This window comes from Centroberyx gerrardi, chromosome 7 (assembly GCF_048128805.1).
Source record: "Centroberyx gerrardi isolate f3 chromosome 7, fCenGer3.hap1.cur.20231027, whole genome shotgun sequence".
NCBI classification, from domain to species: Eukaryota; Metazoa; Chordata; class Actinopteri; order Beryciformes; family Berycidae; genus Centroberyx; species Centroberyx gerrardi.
Window position 1 is genome coordinate 31,562,719 of NC_136003.1, and position 20,973 is coordinate 31,583,691.

At 40.1% G+C, this 20,973-nt stretch overlaps 1 protein-coding gene across 1 annotated transcript in view; it reads right to left on the reverse strand.

Annotated features, from left to right (window-relative positions):
* Positions 1-16,795, reverse strand: part of LOC139916981 (uncharacterized) — an 88,891-nt gene extending 72,096 nt beyond the window's left edge. The window contains exons 1-5 of the mRNA XM_078284538.1: positions 16,739-16,795; positions 15,217-15,327; positions 14,721-14,834; positions 14,056-14,166; positions 13,585-13,698 (exon numbers count right to left, since the gene is read on the reverse strand). Of these exons, the coding sequence (XP_078140664.1) occupies positions 13,585-13,698; positions 14,056-14,166; positions 14,721-14,834; positions 15,217-15,327; positions 16,739-16,746 (458 nt within the window). The 5' untranslated portion in view covers positions 16,747-16,795. The remainder of the gene's footprint in view (positions 1-13,584; positions 13,699-14,055; positions 14,167-14,720; positions 14,835-15,216; positions 15,328-16,738) is intronic.
* Between the last annotated feature and the right edge of the window lie 4,178 nt (positions 16,796-20,973).

Below are 20,973 nucleotides of genomic sequence, written 5' to 3' on the forward strand. Positions count from 1 at the left end.
TTCTTTCAGGTTCCTCTGTTCTGCTTTTCTTTATTAGTTGAGCTGATTCTGATGAAAACAATAAGAAATCTCTACAGACTGAGCTCAGCATTCAGCATTTCATGAGAACAACATCCACACCATGGCTGTTAGAGAAATATTTTTTTATAAATTTAGTAACTCATTAAAATATGTAATAACTTCCTCGTTGTCATTTCTACTGACATTATTCCATCCATTTAAAGAACAGAACGATTTGTAAATGACAGTGACAGTTTACCAGCAGCTCTTCTCTGGGTTCAGGTCATGGATCTGTTCCGGAGGAGGTTTTTGTGGAGTGAGGACGCCCTCTTGTGGATTGTACCGGCTACAGCATGTGTGCAGGTCGGCCGCTTCACTGTGTAGTGGAGCGGATCCGCAGGTAAACGGCGGAGACCATGGAGGATTAAAATCGGAGGATTTACTGTAAAGAGCGAGAGATCCGGCTCCGTGTCCATCAATGTGATTGGACCGCGGAGAGCGCTGATGGAACCACATTTGTCCAATCGGTCTGTAGTTGGTTGCAGAGTTTATCTTATCAGTTATGAAGCGGAACACATCAAAGCACATTATCTGACTTTATTAATAAGCGCCAAGCTCGGTCTGATGACGCTGACAGTTGAAACTAGACTTAGTTTATCATCCTGTTTATACATGATAGTGGTGTGTGTGTGCGCGCGCGTGTGTGTGTGTGTGTGTACCTCCCCAGACACCACCACTGGCTAGAAGTAATAAAGTACTACTACTATTTCTAACCTGTGATCTTTAGGTGATTCAATGAAAACGGTTGCAGTCGTCAAATACTTTTTATAGCAGATCACTTTATTCATTTTGCAGACACAATGTAGCCAAACAAAATAACATATCTTATCACATGTAGCAACATCCAAGTGATACACATTTTATTTTGCCAGTGCCAAAAAATATGACATTGGTCAAACATCCTACAGACTTCAGATCACACTAAATGAACACAGAAGACGGGAGACATTGCCAAGCCTGCTAACGGCCTCTAGGGGGCAGATAGACTAACTGTGAGAGAGTGACTGTCTCCTAACGGCCACTAGGGGGCAGATAGACCAACTGTGAGAGAGTGACTGTCTCCTAACGGCCACTTCAAAACCGTGCCCTCGGATTCACAATCCGTGCGAACAGATTTGTACGAAACGGAAACTGTTTACAAATCCGTTCGCACGGATTGTGAATCCGAGGGCACGGTTTTGAAATCCGTTCGCACAGTTTACAAATCCGTTCGCACGGATTTACACATCAAGTTTTTTTTTCTACCATGTGACCCCAGAGGGGCTCCGTAAAATATAAATAAATAATGCAAAGGAAAAAAAAAACAGGATATGTGCTTTTAAATGTAGTGGACTCAAGTCTTCAGTTCCCCAAAGAGGGAATATTAGGCTCACACCTGCTTAACGGGAGATTTTACCCTAAAATATATACACATGTACAGTAGGCTATATATACTGTATATAATTTTTTTTTGTGGTTTTAGTTATGAGCTCTCAAAATCAATCAGAATGCAGTCCTCTGACATGACTGATCTTAATAAGGAACTCTTTGCTTTGTTTAGTCTGTTGGTTTGATGTTGGTCTACAGCCTATTGGAGCACTTTTACCAAAAACTTTCCTCAATTCAAATCTTCCTCAATTATAAAAAGTCATGACAACTTACAAAACAACAAAACAATATATAAACAATAATATATAAAATATACAGTATACTGTATAAACTATGCTTTCTTGAAAAGAAGAAGATCAAACAAAATACATTTAAAATTTTATTCTGGGAAGCAATTGTAGAAGACAAGATAGATGTTTAGCTTGGGGTTGTGAGATTAATAAAATACTAAATAAAACAAAAGTTCAGAGGAAAGATATTTTAACCTGTCAATTATCAACAAGACTCTCAGATGAACAATAACTTGATTCTTTCTGGTTAAATATCTCATTCATTTCATTTTCTAAATTAAATTGTATTGTACATGTGTATTTACAGTGAAATGAGTAGTAAACCTATATGGAAAATGCATCATTACCATTCTCACTTTAAGATATGCTTGTGTGTGTGTGTGTGTGTGTGTGTGTGTGTGTGTGTGTGTGTGTGTGTGTGTGTGTGATCCTGTCCAAAGTGAACATCATTTCAGCAGTTGCCTTTGGTCAGCAGTGTGAGTGTTTCTCCACACAGCAGGCGACTCTACTTCTTTGTCTGACACAGAGTCACTGAGGAACGAAACACCTCAAACCCGAAATCAAACCCAACAACATACCTAAACCCAAACACAGGGTAGAGGGGTTCAGTGAATGTGGAGTAGAAAGTGTGGATGTGGATCAGTGTGTCAGAGGAGACTCTGTAGAAGGACAGAATGCCAGCAGACCAGTCCAGATACACTCCTACTCTGTTAGAGCTAGAGGAGGAGATACGTGTGTCTGTTTCTCTGTTATTGTGAAAGGCAGAGTAACTATTATCAGAGCAGTACAGACTCCAGGACTTGTCATTCCATCCAAGCCAGCAGCCTTCACCCTCTCCTCTCCTTCTGATTCCTCTGTAAGTCACTCCTATATAAACCCATTCTTCCCACTCTACCTCCCAGTAGCAGCGCCCAGTCAGACCATTTCTACACAGCACCTGTTTCCAGTGGTCAAATCTCTCTGGGTGATCAGGATATGGCTGCTCCTCTGTCACCACTGTCACCTTTCTGTTGTCTTCAGACAGAGAGAGGTTCCTGTGTGCTGTGTTCGGGTCCAGTGTGAGTTCACAGGCATCTGATGGAGAGAACAAGACACAATACAGCAGCAGTTTTTAAACTACTATACCTGTTCTGTGAATTTCTGTGGTTTATTAATAGTTTGACTGTTAATTTTTTTAAACTTTCATGATGACACATGATGTTTTCATTCACAGTGGGATTTGAATCAGTGGATTTCACATATTGCTGGGCACCATATACTGTATGTGTCTAAGTACTTGATACGTACTTTGTTTTCACAAATAAAACTAAATACACACTTACACTTCCTCGGACCTGCTTTCAACCTCCACACTCCACCATGGTCCACACTGGATTTGGGTGGAGGGATAAACAAAGTCAGACCAGCATATTCTCTTTGATAATGGAAACATGGACATTAATTAACCTTAACCTTCCATATGAATGATTTTCCATCATATCCACTTTTAAACATTCGACAATCTGACACAGCTGCACAGTATGACTGAGAAAATGGTTCCCAAATCCCTCTATAAGACATCGCCTCTGCCTGCCTCTCCATACCTGAGAGAGTCCAGTCTCCAGTGTGGATCCTCCAGTCCAGCAGAGAGCAGCTTCACTCCTGAGTCTCCTGGATGATTGTAGCTCAGGTCCAGCTCTCTCAGATGGGAGGGGTTGGAGCTCAGAGCTGAGGCCAGAGAAGCACAGCCTTCCTCTGTGACCAGACAGCCTGACAAGCTACACACACACACACACACACACACACACACACACACACACACACACACACACAAGCAGCAAATACTGCTTACACATACTGGTACATACTGTTGAAGTTTCTTCAACTCATGTATAGTTTGAGTTTGATTTATTGTTGAGAGGATTGCTTTTGTATGCGTTTATACACAGAGGTTTTGTTTTAAAAAGATCCTAGTTCTCAGTGTAAATTGGTGAAAAAGTAGTGTTAGATTTTCCCATTAGTATATTGCTCTGAAATCTCTATTGTCTCCATTAGATTGGATTAGATTGAGAGTTCTCAACTCAATTTGTGACAGAATCTTAGAAGTCCCAGTAAGGGGCAGTAAGAAAAGGAAATAATGATACAATCATGGAAAGCAATTCACAGCACTTGAAAGAAGTTTGAAAATCACATAAGCAGAAAAAATCGTGTAAAGATGGTACGGTGTCTTCACTCACATTTACCTACATGTAAACCAGGAATTAAATGGTCATGTGATGAACAGGTTTTGGAATACTGACCTGAGAGTTTCCAGTCTACAGTGTGGACTCTCCAGTCCAGCAGAGAGCAGCTTCACTCCTGAATCCTGCAGGTCGTTGTTACTCAGGTCCAGCTCTCTCAGACTAGAGGACTGGGAGCTGAGAACTGAGGCCAGAGCTTCACAGCTTCTCTCTGACAGCTTACAGCCACTCAGCCTGAATGGACATGAAATGATATGAAAATTAATTAATTCATGTTTTATATCTGCTTATTCCTATTCAGGGTCATGGAGGTATGGGGACCATTCACACCTATGGGCAATTTAGAGTCTCCAGTTCACCTGACCTCTATGTCTTTGGACTGTGGGAGGAAACTGGAGCACCCAGAGGAAACCCATGTGAACACAGGAAGAACATGCAAACTCCACACAGACAGGAGAGGAGCTGGGAATCAAACTCAGGACCTTCTTGCTGTGAAGCGATAGTGTGGCTCACTGTCGCTTCACAGCAAGAAGGTCCAAGTTATGAAAATGTTATTCCTTTATATTTTAATGTCAATATTAAATCCCTCAGAAAGGCATTCTGCAGCCAAGGGGCCCTGATGGCAAAAGTGTAATCACATTTGGTCTTGAATCAGGACTGTGGGACAGTCAGAAGGACCCGAAGATCCCAGCTTGCACTCCGGCTCATAGGGAACTAAGTGATCCAAAATGTAACTCATTGCTAGTAACTAGTAATGCTTTAAATGTGCTCAGTGAAATCTTAATATTAATTATATATCTTACTGGCAACCAGTAGAGAGATGCTAAAATTGGGGATATATGATCTCTTCTTGGCACTAGTTAAAATCCTAGCTGCTCTATTCTGAACAAGTTGGAGATGTGACTGAATTATGGCTGCGACAGGAATAGAGAGAGAGGTGTAGTAATCTAAATGACATGATATCAAAGCATGGATGACCATCTCTAAATCATGGAGGTCCGTAGCTGTGTATATGAAGCTTGATAAGAATAAAACAGGTGCTGTAACATTCCAAGACTTTCTCTCCGGTGAAATTGAAAATGACAATTGAAAATGGCTCTGAAATCATGATCAGATTACACCCATTTTGAACTTGCTTTACTGGCTCCCAATTCAAGCCAGATCTGACTTTAACATGCTTCTGCTAACGTATAAATCGTTACACAGGCTCACACTGTCATATTTATTTGACCTCATTGTCCCTTATGTACCCCCTCATGCCGTCTGATCGCAGGATTCTGGCTACAGTACTGTCCAAAGAAGCAGGCAGCAGAGCATTTTCCGAGTTCCCTATCTATGGAAATTCCCTCCCTTCGTTTAAGGAAGCTCTCTCAATTTTTTGGAAATCTTCAAATCCAAACTCAATCTATTCAAATCTATTCTCACTGTCATACGACCAACCCTAGTCCTGTCCAGTTCGGGATCGACACATGCTCTTCTCTTACTTTGGTTTAGACAGCATTAATATAGGAACCCAATCGAGGGTTGCCTCTTGGTCTGTCTGCATCATTACACTCACTTCCTGTCTGCTGTTTGTTTGAGTATGTGGCTGAATATGTCTGCTCTGAGTTTATGGGTCATGCTTACTGTGGCTGTGTATGTGTGTGGCTGGCTGTCTGTCTTTCCTCTCTTTCAAACACCTGTTGCATGCAATGATTTTACCTGGCAATGGACGGCAGGTGCTGCCCTAGCTTTTGTGGATGCCAGCAGTGGTGTAGCAGGGCCAAGGCCCATCTTCCTGTCACATCATGTTTCTCTTGTCTTATTTGCTTTCTTATCTCATTGCCATTGTCCATGTTATTGTCCATTTTATTGTTTTGTCCCGACACCTAGTGCACACTTAGCCGTCCTGGTGGGGGATCCCTGTTTAAATTTAAGGTTTACTTGGGAGTTTTCGGGGGTCTGAGGTTGGTGGTCTAGGCTAGGCTCGGCTAGGTAGGTTACGTGGCCTGTTATGTCTTTGCAACATGCTATTTTGTGTCTTGTGCTTTGGTTTGTTTCATTGTGTTTTATTTTGTTGCATACTGTATTGTATCGTTTTGTTTTGTAATTGTTTTGATTTAGATTTGTTAGATCTAGGTAGGCTTGTTCTCGGTAAAGCCTTTGAGACATGCTTGTGATTTTTAGGGCTGTATAAACTTGACCTGACTTGAAACCCTGATGTAAAAATTTCAGGAAGACCTATTGCAAATTCAGGAACACTAATGTGAAAGAAACTGTTTTAGAGCATGGAATTTAGTCTGGAGAAATGTGTCAAATCAATCGAAAAAAAATATTTAAATGTATCTAACCTGAGAGTTTCCAGTCTACAGTGTGGACTCCCCAGTCCAGCAGAGAGCAGCTTCAGTCCTGAATCCTGCAGGTCGTTGTTACTCAGGTCCAGCTCTCTCAGACTGGAGGACTTGGAGCTGAGAACTGAGGCCAGAGCTTCACAGCTTCTCTCTGACAGCTTACAGACACTCAGCCTCAATGAAGATGTATAGATATGAAAATGTTACTCACTTTTATTTAATGTGATTGATATCTGTGTTTTGTTAATCATTGCTTTTAGGGTTGTGTATGTAAAGCTGGATGAGAAGAAGACTGATTTGAAAATTTTCAATATTTCCTTTCCAATTAAACTGAACATTACAAAAGTAAAATGGCTGTTAAATCCTGATGTTAAACTTGCAGTGTCACCCTTTACAGGTTCAAGAATCCTGACCTGAGAGTTTCCAGTCTACAGTGTGGACTCCCCAGTCCAGCAGAGAGCAGCTTCACTCCTGAATCCTGCAGGTCGTTGTTACTCAGGTCCAGCTCTCTCAGACTAGAGGACTGGGAGCTGAGAACTGACGACAACTCCTTACAGTATTTCTTTGTGACCTTGTTTTGATTCAACCTGCCAAAACAGAAACATTTTCCTTTATATTTTAGGCATTTAGCTTTTCAGAGTTTCTCACTGATCAAGCAGGAAGGGGTACAATGTCTTGCTCAAGTACACTTGGACAAGGAACATTTGAGGTTTCAGAGATCAAGCACATGATGCTGTAACCTTGCCCACCATTTGAAAAGAATGGTAAAGGAACAGCAGAGAAAAGAAGAGGAATACATCACAATATATTTTTAGCATACAGGGCATACAGCAATGTTATAGTTACAACACATTGTTGTTGTTACACAAAGGCATCATCATCTGATCTAACCTGAGAGTTTCCAGTCTACAGTGTGGACTCCCCAGTCCAGCAGAGAGCAGCTTCACTCCTGAATCCTGCAGGTTGTTGTTACTCAGATCCAGCTCTCTCAGACTAGAGGACTGGAAGCTGAGAACTGAGGCCAGAGCTTCACAGCTTCTCTCTGACAGCTTACAGCCACTCAGCCTGAAGAAGCATTTAAAGACAAACAAAAACTTTGAAAATATTTGTTTTTGCTCTTCTGTATGAATTTTAGATTAAATATATTGATTCTGTCCAGTTATCTATGTACTTACAGAGATTTATTGGAAGCTTTGACCACTGGCAGCAGCCTCAGAAGAGCCTCCTCTGAAGCAGAGTATTTCTTCAGGTCAAACACGTCCAGCTCTTTTTCTGATGACAGTAAGATGAAGACCAGAGCCGACCACTGAGCAGGGGAGAGTTTGACTGTGGAGAGACTTCCTGATCTCAGGTACTGTTGGATCTCCTCCACTAGAGAATGGTCATTCAGCTCATTCAGACAGTGGAACAGATTGATGCTTGTCTCTGGAGAAGGATTCTCCCTGATCTTGTCCTTGATGTACTGGACTGTTTCCTGATTGGTCTGTGAGCGAATTCCTGTCTGTGTCAGCAGGCCTCGCAGGAGAGTCTGATTGGTCTCCAGTGAAAGGCCCAGGAGGAAGCGGAGGAACAAGTCCAGGTGTCCATTTGGACTCTGTAAGGCCTTGTCCACAGCACTCTGGTAGAGGTGATTTACTTGAGACATATTTCTTGACAGCATGGATGTAATTCTTAATAGTATGGACCACCAGGATGTTGAATGAGGTTCTGACAGTAGATTGACACCAGTGTTGATGAATGTCAGAAAGACATAAACAGCAGCCAGAAACTCCTGAATGCTCAGATGGACAAAGCAGAACACCTTGTCCTGGTACAGCCCACGCTCCTCTTTAAAGATCTGTGTGAACACTCCTGAGTACATTGAGGCTGCTCTGATATCAATGCCACACTCTGTCAGGTCGGCTTCATAGAAGATCAGGTTGCCTTTCTCCAGCTGCTCAAAAGCCAGTTTTCCCAGAGACAGAATCATCTTGCTGGTCTCTTTATTTGAGAGTGGATCTGTCTCAGCTCTCCCATGATACTTGACATTCCCAAGTTTGCACTGAACCATCAGGAAGTGGATGTACATCTCAGTCAGGGTCTTGGGCATCTCTCCTCTCTCATCTGTTTTCAACACATGCTCCAGAACTGTAGCAGTGATCCAGCAGAAGACTGGGATGTGGCACATGATGTGGAGGCTTCGTGAAGTCTTGACGTGGGAGATGATTCTGCTGGCCTGCTCCTCATCTCTGAATCTCTTGCTGAAGTACTCCTCCTTCTGTGGGTCAGTGAAGCCTCTCACCTCTGTCACCATGTCAACACACTCAGGAGGGATCAGATTGGCTGCTGCAGGTCGTGTGGTTATCCAGAGGCGAGCAGAGGGAAGCAGTTTCCCCTTGATGAGGTTTGTCAGCAGCACGTCCACTGAGGTTGACTCTGTAACATCAGTCCAGATCTCGTTGTTCTGGAAGTCTAGAGGAAGTCGACACTCATCCAGACCGTCAAAGATGAACACAACCTGGAACTCATCAAACCTGCAGATTCCTGCTTCTTTGGTCTCAATAAAGAAGTGATGAAGAAGTTCCACCAAGCTGTACTTTTTCCCTTTCAGCAGATTCAGCTCTCGGAAAGTGAATGGAAATGTGAACTGTATATTGTGGTTGGCTTTGTCTTCAGCCCAGTCCAGAGTGAACTTCTGTGTTAAGACTGTTTTTCCAATGCCAGCCACTCCCTTTGTCATCAATGTTCTGATTGGTTTATCTCTTCCAGGTAAGGGTTTAAAGATGTCTTCACATTTGATTGTTGTTTCTGGGCTCACTGGTTTCCTGGATGCTGTTTCAATCTGTCTGACCTCATGTTCATCATTGACCTCTCCACTCTCTCCCTCTGTGATGTGGAGCTCTGTGTAGATCTGATTCAGAAGTGTTGGGTTTCCTGCTTTAGCAATCCCCTCAAACAGACACTGAAACTTCTCCTTCAGATTAGATTTGAGTTGACGCTGGCAGATTGGAGCAAGAGTTTCTGAATGAACAAACAACATCAATGAGTGGATGTTACGATTAATCTGAGAAATGTAAACATTTAGTGGTGAATATATGTTTTCCCAATCCATGGTATCTATTCAGCCTATCACTGATGGGTAGATCGTTAGGCCCTGACTGTGTGCTGCCCACACACAGTGTTGTTTATTCACATGCATCACTGTGTTTAGCATGTTACACCCTTGTTAACCTGTCAATCATTTTGCCAGATTATCTATGGAGATTGTGCTCATATACTAGTTATATGGAGTTGTATAGACCTCCCTAGAGAAATGTCTACATTTATAGCAGTTTACAAATAAAAACATCTTCCATTTTTCGACCATTTCCCCTTCCACCATGTTACACCTGTTAAAAGCCTCTTACTGCTCTCCAGAAAGTCTGCCAGCTCCTCCTGCTTCATTCTCCTCAGGAAGTGCAGTGTGATCTTCAGAAGTGCCTCTCTGCTCCTCCTCTGTTCTTCCTCCTCACCATCCACCACCTCCTCATCCTCCCTCTGCCTGTCTAAGCATTCTGGGTAATCTGGACTCAGAACCCTCTGGAACTTCTCCAGCTCGTTCTTCACAAAAGTGATGATGTTCTCCTCAAGAAGCTGGAACAGAATAATACATGAATTTCACTTTCATACAAAAATTGTAGAACACAACATCAAAACAGCTCAGTGAATTTTTGATGTACTGAACTGTACATCGAAAATGTACAGCTCAGTGGTCTAAAGAGTGTAGCATGGAGAGTATTGTGACCAGATTAAATGTTTTACATTTTATTCATAGCTGAAGTAAATGATGTTGTTGTACATTTACAAACCATAAATATGGACTTTAGGTCTGTTTGATGCTCCTGGGCAGACTGACCACTGGGAACCTCTGACCTCTCCTGGTGAACTCTGTGGAGAAAACATGATGTATTAAGTCTTCAGATATCAGCACACACACACATACACACACACACGTTACAAGTGTCATGATCACACTCATGCTTTTAATACTTTTAATGCTTTTAATGCTCATGCTCTTAATGCTTGTGGTTTTAATGTGACACACAGTTACCATAGGAACAATAGCAATTTAATCCAAATACAGCCCTCTCCTTTGATCTGTACTAGTGCAACTCCTGGGCTTGACTGCTGCAGGACCCAAGATGTCACCTTTGGGCTGTTGAACTTAAGGTCCCTTTCAAACAAATCCTTTATTTGCCAAGATTTTATCACGTCCAATAGCCTTGACTTTTTTATTGCAACAGAAACTTGGCTGAGTGAAGGCAATGTTATTCCCCTAATTGAATCCTCCCCTCCAAATTTTTCCTTTTTTAAACCAGCCGAGGCTATCTGGTAGAGGTGGAGGGTTGTCAGTGATTTATAAGAACAGTTTCAGTTGCTCAATTACCTCTGTGGGTGAATTTACCACTTTGGAACTGTTGAGATTCACTATTAGAGGAAATATTCTAAGTCTAACAGTAATTTTATCTCTGAATTCGCAGAGCTCCTTTCACGTACTATGCCCAAATATGACAAAGTATGGATATGCAGGGATTTTAACATTCATATTTGCTGTCCATCTAATTCTCTTGCTTCTGAATTTTTAAACCTTATCGATAGCCTCTCCCAGTGTGTTAAAGGGCCTACCCAGTGGTGTAGTGCAGGGTATACGCAGGTATACGGCGTATACCTACTTATTTTTCAGTCGGTATTGCGTATACCCACTTCTAAATCGCCTCTGATGCGCATCATTCAGTAGTGTGCTGCAAACATTTTTTCCTAGGATGGCGAAGGCATGACCCGCCCTACTCTGCCTCTGATTGGCTAGTACTCGTTGCCTTCGTTGGTTGGGTTGATTAGGTTTAGGGTGTTTAATAACGCAACAAAATATGGCCTTTGGTAATGAAATTAATAGGAAAGATGAAGCGAACTACTTAAACAAAAATGTGCTTTCAGAATTACAAACGACCTCGCAATGCTACATCGGTGCTGTTACATGTATTGAGAATTGTCAAATTCAGTTTTGAAATATTTTATTTTGAAAATCGGCTGTGTCATTCTGAATGTTTGTTAAAAATAAACTGCCGTAATCTCTGACTGAAACACCATGTTTGCCTCATCTTGAATATATCTTATATTCATGCATTAGGCCTGTGTAGGACCAGTAATATTTGCAAACTGCCCCTTGACAAATAATTTTAATTTTATAATGGTGGCACACTCTGGCCTACACTATCTGTTGCAAATCAGCTGTTCCAAGAGACAGTTTACAAAAGAAACTACTGGCCCATAGACTACTTGCAAGGTGAGAGAATAGTTGTCCAATTTTCATGTGTGGATGGACTAAGGAATAAGGAATAGTTCACTCAAAATGCATAATTATGTAGTTGTCTCACCCTATAGTCTGTGGGCCAGTATTGATTGCAAAATCTGCACCTCTTCTGTGGCTAATGTTAATTTCATAATGATCCTTACTCCCTGAAGTCAAGCAGCAGAAGTTAAGTGACAATGTGCAAATACTACTGGCCCATTTTTGGGTGAACTAAATATGCAAGAGTAGTCTTACATGTCACTGTTTATAACACAGGGCGTTTATCCTTTGCTGGACGGGCCACTTTAAAAAAAAAATTGGGGGCATACATTAAGAGTATACCCACTTCTCCAGGCACCACTACACCACTGGGCCTACCCATGAAAAGGGACACACTTTGGACCTTGTGCTATCATCTGTATGTAATCGATAATAGTAATAGATAACTGTATATCCGACCATAAGGCCATTGTTTTTAATGTACCCATATCCCAGCCTGCTCCTGTACCTTGTTCTTGTGTCTATTCACGTGTTTTTAATTCAAGCTTTGCAACTAAGTTCTCTTAGGCATTTCTTGCATCCGACCAAGCTTTTATTCCGGCTCCAATGCACAATATAGAGGAGCTAGTCAAACTTGTGAATGATAAATGGACAACTATTCTGGACTCTATTGCTCCTATGAAAATGAGGACCTCCAAGCCAAAGTCTTTGCCCTGGCTTAATGAGCACATTCACACTCTTAAAAGAGAGTGTCACAAAGCCGAGCGGAACTGGAAATCAAATAAACTACAGGTCTCTTACGAGATCCTAAAAAGCTTAATGTGCACCTACCAGAAAGACGTTAAAGACGGAGGAATGGCTTTCTTTTCTGAATTGGTCTCAAAACATTGTCATAACTCAAGGGTGTTATTCAATACTATTAATTGTGTTGTCAGCCCCTCCTCTCATGTTGTTACTGAATGTTCCCCTATCAAATGCAAAGAATTTCTCACATTCTTTAACAATAAAGTTGCTGACCTCAGATTGTTCCCCCCACTCAGTCCATTTCTGTCAGCCCTCTCAACATGGCCATGTTTGACAGTTTTGAGCCCTTATCTCTTTTTAAGTTTAAGAAAATGGTTACAAGTATGAGGTCACCATCTTATGTCAAAACTTCTGCAAGGACTTGGGTGTGATTTTTGATCAAGACCTCAACTTTGAGGAGCAGATTAAGAAAGTTGTTCAGACTTGCTTTCTTCAACTTCAACACTATTTCTAAAATCAGAACATTCCTGTCTTTTAATGACTTTAAAGTTATTCATGCTTTTATATCCTCTCGCCTGGATTACTGTAACTCCCTCTATACCTGCCTCACCCAGAAGCAAATCTCACACCTTCAGCTAGTCCAAAACGCTGCTGCCAGAATGCTAATGGGTCTAAAGAAACGGGAGCATATCACCCCTGTCCTAGCATCCTTGCACTGGCTGCCTATACATTTTAGAATTGATTTTAAAATTGTACTTATCACTTTTACAGCACGACTTGGACAGGCCCCAGACTACATTTTAGATCTTTTCATTCCTTATGAGCCTGTTTGTAACCTGAGGTCTGCGGGAAAGTCTCTGCTAGTTGTTCCTAGATCCAAATTCAGGAGGGGATCGAGCATTTACTGTCAGGGCCCCAAAACTATGGAAAGCGCTCCTCGAAGTTATCATTTGTCATTTTATCCTTGTGTTGAATTGTCACTGTTTTACTACTGTTTTATTGTCTTGTTTTATTATTATTTTATTGTGTAAAGCACTTTGTAACTTCTGTTTTGAAATGTGCTATATAAATAAATGTATTATTATTATTATTATTATTATTATGGATCCTGGTAGAAACACAAGGTGAACTCCTGTAAATGTTGCTCTGATTTTTGGATGTGATTTTTTGAAAAAGTTAACTAAATCAACAGAGTATGAAGGATGGACCAGTTCTACATCTCAAACCTGTCAAACCTGTTTTAATCATCAGTTTTAAATTCTTACCTTTGGTCAAAAGAGTGTTGTCCGTCTTTGAAGTCAATAGGTACACCCTTAGACTTGTCACTCTTCATGGACACACAGCTGGGTTCAGGGGAGTCTGGTCTCTCCTGCTGGATCCTGATAGAAACACGGGATGGAAAAAACAGGGGTGATGCTAGTAAAAAAGTTAGAGAGGCAGCAGGCTTTTGACCAGTAGGTTAGGGAGTAAATGAGAATCACTCTTCTCTCTCTGCAACTAGCACCAAAGTTTCCTTATACAAGGAAACTTAAGCCTCAAATTGCTCCGCTGGAGTTCTTAGTGGCCAACAGTAGAAAACTGGTTGTACAGGGCAGCTCTAAGGTGTGAATGTATAACTATACTTATGTGAAGAAGAGCGATGCTGAATAAGACCAAACATGCTTAGCCAAACTTCTCTGGATGAAACATTTTTAAAACATTAATATAGTAACATTTAAATGGTAGTAACAGCTTACTTCTTTTCAGAATGGTGTTCATTTTTAAAATCAGTAAGGCCATCGTCTGACCCGTCACTCTTCATGGACACACAGCTGGGTTCAGGAGAGTCTGGTCTCTCCTGCTGGATCCTGGTAGACAGAGAGGAAAACCACCAGGGTGGGAAATTAACTTTATAGTCAACCAGCCACAGTAGCAGGTGTACTTGCTTAAGTGCGACAGGTTAAAAAGTTTAATTTATTGAGTTAATCTTTTAAGTTGTTTACAATTTGCCCACCAGATTTCATTTCTCACTCTCTGCCATTCAATTCCATAGAATAATATGTAGCATTAACAATGACGTATCTTAAGTTATTATTTGTCATTTTATCCTTGTGTTGAATTGTCACTGTTTTACTACTGTTTTATTGTCTTGTTTTATTATTCTTTTATTGTGTAAAGCACTTTGTAACTTCTGTTTTGAAAAGTGATATTTAAATAAATGTATTATTATTATTATTATTATTATTATTATTATTATTATGGATCCTGGTAGAAACACAAGGTGAACTCCTGTAAATGTTGCTCTGATTTTTGGATGTGATTTTTTGAAAAAGTTAACTAAATCAACAGAGTATGAAGGATGGACCAGTTCTACATCTCAAACCTGTCAAACCTGTTTTAATCATCAGCTTTAAATTCTTACCTTTGATCAAAAGAGTGTTGTCCGTCTTTGAAGTCAATAGGTACACCCTTAGACTTGTCACTCTTCATGGACACACAGCTGGGTTCAGGGGAGTCTGGTCTCTCCTGCTGGATCCTGATAGAAACACGGGATGGAAAAAACAGGGGTGATGCTAGTAAAAAAGTTAGAGAGGCAGCAGGCTTTTGACCAGTAGGTTAGGGAGTAAATGAGAATCACTCTTCTCTCTCTGCAATTAGCACCAAAGTTCCCTTATACAAAGAAACTTAAAGTTTCCTTATACAAGGAAACTTAAGCCTCAAATTGTTCCGCTGGAGTTCTTAGTGGCCAACAGTAGAAGACTGTGGTTGCAGGGCAGCTCTAAGGTGTGAATGTATAACTATACTTATGTGAAGAAGAGCGATGCTGAATAAGACCAAACATGCTTAGCCAAACTTCTCTGGATGAAAAATTGCTAAAACATTAATATAGTAACATTTAAATGGTAGTAACAGCTTACTTCTTTCCAGAATGGTGTTCATTTTCAAAATCAGTAAGGCCATCGTCTGACCCGTCATTCTTCATGGACACACAGCTGGGTTCAGGAGAGTCTGGTCTCTCCTGCTGGATCCTGATAGACAGAGAGGAAAACCACCAGGGTGGGAAATTAACTTTATAGTCAACCAGCCACAGTAGCAGGTGTACTTGCTTGAGTGCGACAGGTTAAAAAGTTTAATTTATTGAGTTAATCTTTTAAGTTGTTTACAATTTGTCCACCAGATTTCATTTCTCACTCTCTACCATTCAATTCCATAGAATAATATGTAGCAATAACAATTAAGTATCTTAAAAAGTATGAATGGTAAACAAAAAAAACAAAAAAAAAGCTGCTAGATAAGAGTGTCAGCGAAATGTACATGTAATATGCTGAACATTTGCAAGTTTTTGTTGGAGAATATATGTGCTTTCTTCGGTGTGACAGGTCTTTTACTGTAAAGTTGTTTACAATTTGACCACCAAATATCACTTATCTTAAGTTCTAGAATATACCTTACAAGAATAAGTACTAGTTTAAGTAGTGTTGTAGTGGAATACATCTTTAAACATATGAGTAATATAGTAGGCTACTAATAATAATGTTTTTGCGGACTATATCTTATGTGGTAGTAGAAGTATTGTTTTAGTGGTGTATGTTTTTGTATGTTTACAAAGCAGCAGTAAGAGTAGTAGTGTATTAGCAGAATAAACCTTTGAAAGTATGTGTTGTAGAAATAGTGGAAACTGTTCGAATAAAATGAAAGTCTATGAAGTGCATTAATCAGCATGTATTTCTTTGCTCCTGCTGATGACCTGGGCTCTCTGGTTATGGACCTGAAGGAAAGGTGTGTGACAGCAGCAGACAGTCAACATGGTGTGAAGCTGCTGTGGGACTGTGGGGTTTAAAACTTGGCCTCAAGCAGCTGTAAACCTAATTTACCACTAGAGGGCGCTCAGTAGCTAGTTAGAAAACCATACTTCTAAAATACACACCTGCAACCCTAACTTCAGAGACAGTTCATTAAAATATAAAATAAGTGGAATTAAAGTTGATCAGATAACCGATCTTGACCTGAATAAACAGCCTACATAAAATACTATAACTTCAGTATCAAAGTCCAAACCAGTGTCCAATCAAATGTCTGTGACATATCAGGATGTAGCTTTATTATGCGTCTATAAATGTTAAAATTTAATCACATCACCTACAGTGAACTAAAGAGCAGCCTTCCTGCTCTAATTAAAACAGGTTTAAAAACGTTACAACAAATAAACATGTTGATGACTTTAACTTTAAGACGCAAACACTGATGTGTTCACAAGCTGTTACAGAAACATGTTTTTATGTTTTGAACCTAAACAGTGAGTTTCCTCACATACCTTCACCCCTTTAATCACAAATTCTGTATTAATGTCTTATTACAGTTAAATCAATTAACAGTAAGCATTAATGGATTGAGGAATAGTACACAATAAACTGTAATATAAAGTGTTAACTACAATACCTTTCCATGTTGGAAATAACCTGCTGCCACACCGATAAGTGAAAGTAGACTAGTGACTTGATACTGTTAGAGAGAGAGAGAGAGAGAGAGAGAGAGAGAGAGAGAGAGAGAGAGAGAGAGAGAGAGAGTGAGAGAGAGAGAGATTATTGTAGAGGATATTCATTATTTAGTGGTGTTTAATGTAAGACCAAACATCACTACAAGTTAAAATATATGACTTTTAAAGTCCTGTTTTAGACTGTCTAAAATCAAATTAATCATTTGGATTTAAACATTATTGAGCTAATTTATTATTTAGACACACATGAAATCTCCAAGAATAATAATCTTTATCGTACCGAGCCATTAAGACGAGAGATCTGAGAAATCAGTGATTCATTTATCAGGCTGTTATTATGTTATGGACTTAAATGTGCAAATACACAAAGAATATGTTGGTTCTTAATAAGATAAAACATTAAAGACTCATATGAAGAGAATTCCCCAAATCACGGAGGATTACACTTACTCAAGTTATTTCCATGAATGTCAGTCACTCCACCAGGTCTCTTGTGTCTTGGTCAGGTCTCTCTGGAAAAAAAGCTTTATTTTAATCTCAATGGGACTATCTGGTTAAATAAAGATTATATCCATAATGAATAAACCAGTGAAATCTGACAGACGCTGCTTCTTCTCCTTCCTCAGTCCTGGGTGTCTGCAGGCTGCTGTCACATCCTCAAGACTTCAGTATCAAAGTCTAAACCAGTCTAAACTTGTTGGCAGAAACCAGGTCCGTTTTATTATTTTATACAAGTTTTATTATGCGTCTATCACATGATAAAATTTAACCACATCATCTACAGTGAACTAAAGAGTCACCTTGCTCTGATGAAAACAAGTTGAAGAAGAGTTACAACAAATAAATGTCCTCATAACTTTAATACTGATGTGTTCACAAACTGTCACTCGCCTATCAGAGATAAATCAGTCAAATCGACGTGTAACAATATAGGATTGAAGATATGCTGGGATAGAGGAATTTGAGAATAACTCACTGGCTACTTTTATGATGCAAATCATCAGCATGTTGTCATCGGCTTAGATGTTGGGAATATTGGAAATGGTGAATGTACATTGATGCACTTGGGTATGGTAATTCACAAAAACAGAGTTTGTTACTAGCACTAAGCTAGTTATGACTTGTTAGAAGCAATGTTGATTGTTTTCTAATAGGCTATGATTGTTAGCAGCTATGTGGAAAAGACTGAATGCTGGTGGATAAAAAACTGTATAAAATGTATATGAAAACCATAAAAAAAACAAAAAAAACATCCAGCCTTATATGACCAACAGGGCCTACCAATACTGTTTTGTGCTATGAAATGCGGCCCTCTACTGGTTTTGATTGGTTAAAGGCGAAAATGCCTAGGGACAGTGTAAAAAGGGCTATGTGAGATATTTCACCTCAGTAGAGTATTATGACTTTTTAACTCACATCTAGAGGAGTTCATGAATGGTCAGCTACCAAAATTGGCCACTCTGCGGACCCAGAGTCAGCACCCCACAGTTTATGTATGAAAACCTAGTGTGAAAATAATTATAATAGGCCTACTGTCCGACCACTGAGCGGAGCCGGCCAATAAAAGTATTTGTCCCTAACTGACTGACTGACTCCACATTGTTGAAACACGCATGCTAACGGGATTTGTAAACAGTAACACGTTTTAATGTGTTACTGCTGTCAAACTGCTCTCTCAGATAGAGAGTTAACGTGAGTGCAGTGCAAAGACTTTACCACTGGATTTCGCTGGACACTGCTGTCACTGTAGGTAAGGACAAGTAATTAAAGCTGCAATAAGCACAATTTTCTGACCACTGGAGGGTGACAGAAACCGCAAAAAGCTGGCAGTCTCTCTCTCTCTCTCTCTCTCTCTCTCTTTCAATCTCACACACACACACACAGGCCACCCCACACCAAGCAAACACCCACAGAACTGCAACCTATCTCTAGCTTCTTTATTGTGATTATGCTTGCTGAAATCTCACCCTCTCCAGCCAGGCAGGAGAATGTGGGCAGTCAGAGCCAACATGATGAATGTCGCCCACAACTTAGAGAGAGCCCTTTCTGCAATAGAGCGGCTGCCTTGGAGAAGAAAGACAACCGTGAAAGACTCATTGACAAAACTCATGTCAAAAGATAACATTGAGGTATACCTTGAGCTATTTGAGTGGTTGGCCCTGAGGGAGACATGGCTGCGAGAAAACTGGGCAAGCAAAATTATGGCACAATGAATTCTAAAGAATATTTACATCTGCAAACATCGAAAGCACATTGTGAAAGACTTTACCACCATCGTCTCATCCCAGTGTAGGCTACTATACAGTCATCCAGTTATGCAACACAATGTAGGACCTATTCATGAAACATTTATAATATTCCGTAGTAGGATTCTTACCTGGTGAATTCACATCCAGATCAAATCAAAGAGACTTTCTACCTTCATCTGTAGAGGAAACATTGAGAGAGACGACGCCGCTTATTCTCCTTCGTCACTCCCGAGCGTCTGTGTACATTTGATCTGTGGTTGCTGTCACAACACTTCACTGTCAAAGTCTAGAAACATCACATCAAACCAGTCTAACCAGAAACCAAGTCTGTGGTAGAGAAATCACAGATCAAGTGATGTAGTTCTGCTATGTGTCCACTAGATGGTGCACATTAACCACATTACAGTAATGGGTGACTCTGTATTACACAGTATACTGTGTATTGCACAGTATAGGCTACTTAATGCATGAACGTGGAGAAAGTTGAATGGCTTTAAAATTCAATGACAGAGCTACAATGTGAGTGTAGATCTAAAATCTGTCTGATTTAAGACCCACATGTTCCGAATAATCTCTGATCGCCTCAGTGAAAATGAAAGTATCTTGAGGAGGAAATTATAAACCTGCAGGCCTATTTACACAAACTATTTTTTTCACCTTGGTTAGTAGCTTACTGACAGAAAAAAGATCAACACACAGAATTGATCTTATTCTCTACAGGAAAAATAAATGTCACACTGATTGGAAATATGTCCATTTATTTTGAACTAATATTTATCTATGTGCACATCTGTGATTATTCAGTTGTCTGTGTGATAACACAAACTGAAGATTTTCCTCGTCCATTCTACACATTTTTTAAGTTATTCTGATATAGTGTATAAGAATGTCTAAACCTAATCTCTACGGTCTAAACGGTACAACCGTACTATTCAACAGGCTGCTACTATCAACCAGATTGGCCAAAGTCATTCCAACCGATAACTCCCATGAGCCATTTCCAGCAGTGCTTATAATTGATAACATGCCAACTCTTAGCTGTTTCGAGTTAGTGATCTTTGTCGTTTTCGACTGTTTGTATTCTTTGTAGAAAACTTTTAAGCATACATATTTGTAACGCTACAAACCACGATACAAGACGGTCTTTACTGTGGTTATAAGCCTCCTCACCACCGTCGTCACACTGGCGACTACAGAAGAAAAATATATACGCATTTCACATCTAACCGTGAACACCTACGCACGTGACAGTGCTACTAGCTAGTGCTCAAGCAGTAACTTATTGCAGAGAGGAGGCGAGTGAGAGGTCTTGGTTCAGTGTGTGTGTGTGTGTGTAGACATCGTCATGCCTCCAAACGGCCACTAGGGGTCAGATAGTTAACTGTGAGTGAATGGATGAGAGAGTAACCTAATATTCGTTCTTACTTGTTCTGTTATTGATCTGAGGAATATGCTTTGGCAATACTGTAGCCTACTGTATTTGGTCATGCCAATAAAGCCTCACTGAATTGAATTGAGTGAAGTGAGTGAGTGAGTGAGTGAGTGAGTGAGTGAGTGAGTGAGTGAGTGAGTGAGTGAGTTAGTTACAGGTCCATGAGTTGCTTTGCATCTAAAAAATGAGGACAAGAGCTTTCTTCTGCAAGATGCCCATTTAGTCCAAAGTGCAAAAAGTGGACAAAGTCGATCTATACTGCCTATCCTCTATTTTATTTATTTTTTATATTTTCTAAATAATGACAATAGGATATTAAATAATACAAAAAAGTAAAACATAGCTAACCACTGAGATGTCAAATCATAATGACATTACTAATGAAAGCAGCTAGAGCAGCAACAAGGAGACACACAATAAAATTAAACTGAAGAATACAAATTATAGAGAAAATAAAAAAAGGAAAAAATAAGTAAAAAAAAAAAGGGGAAATAAT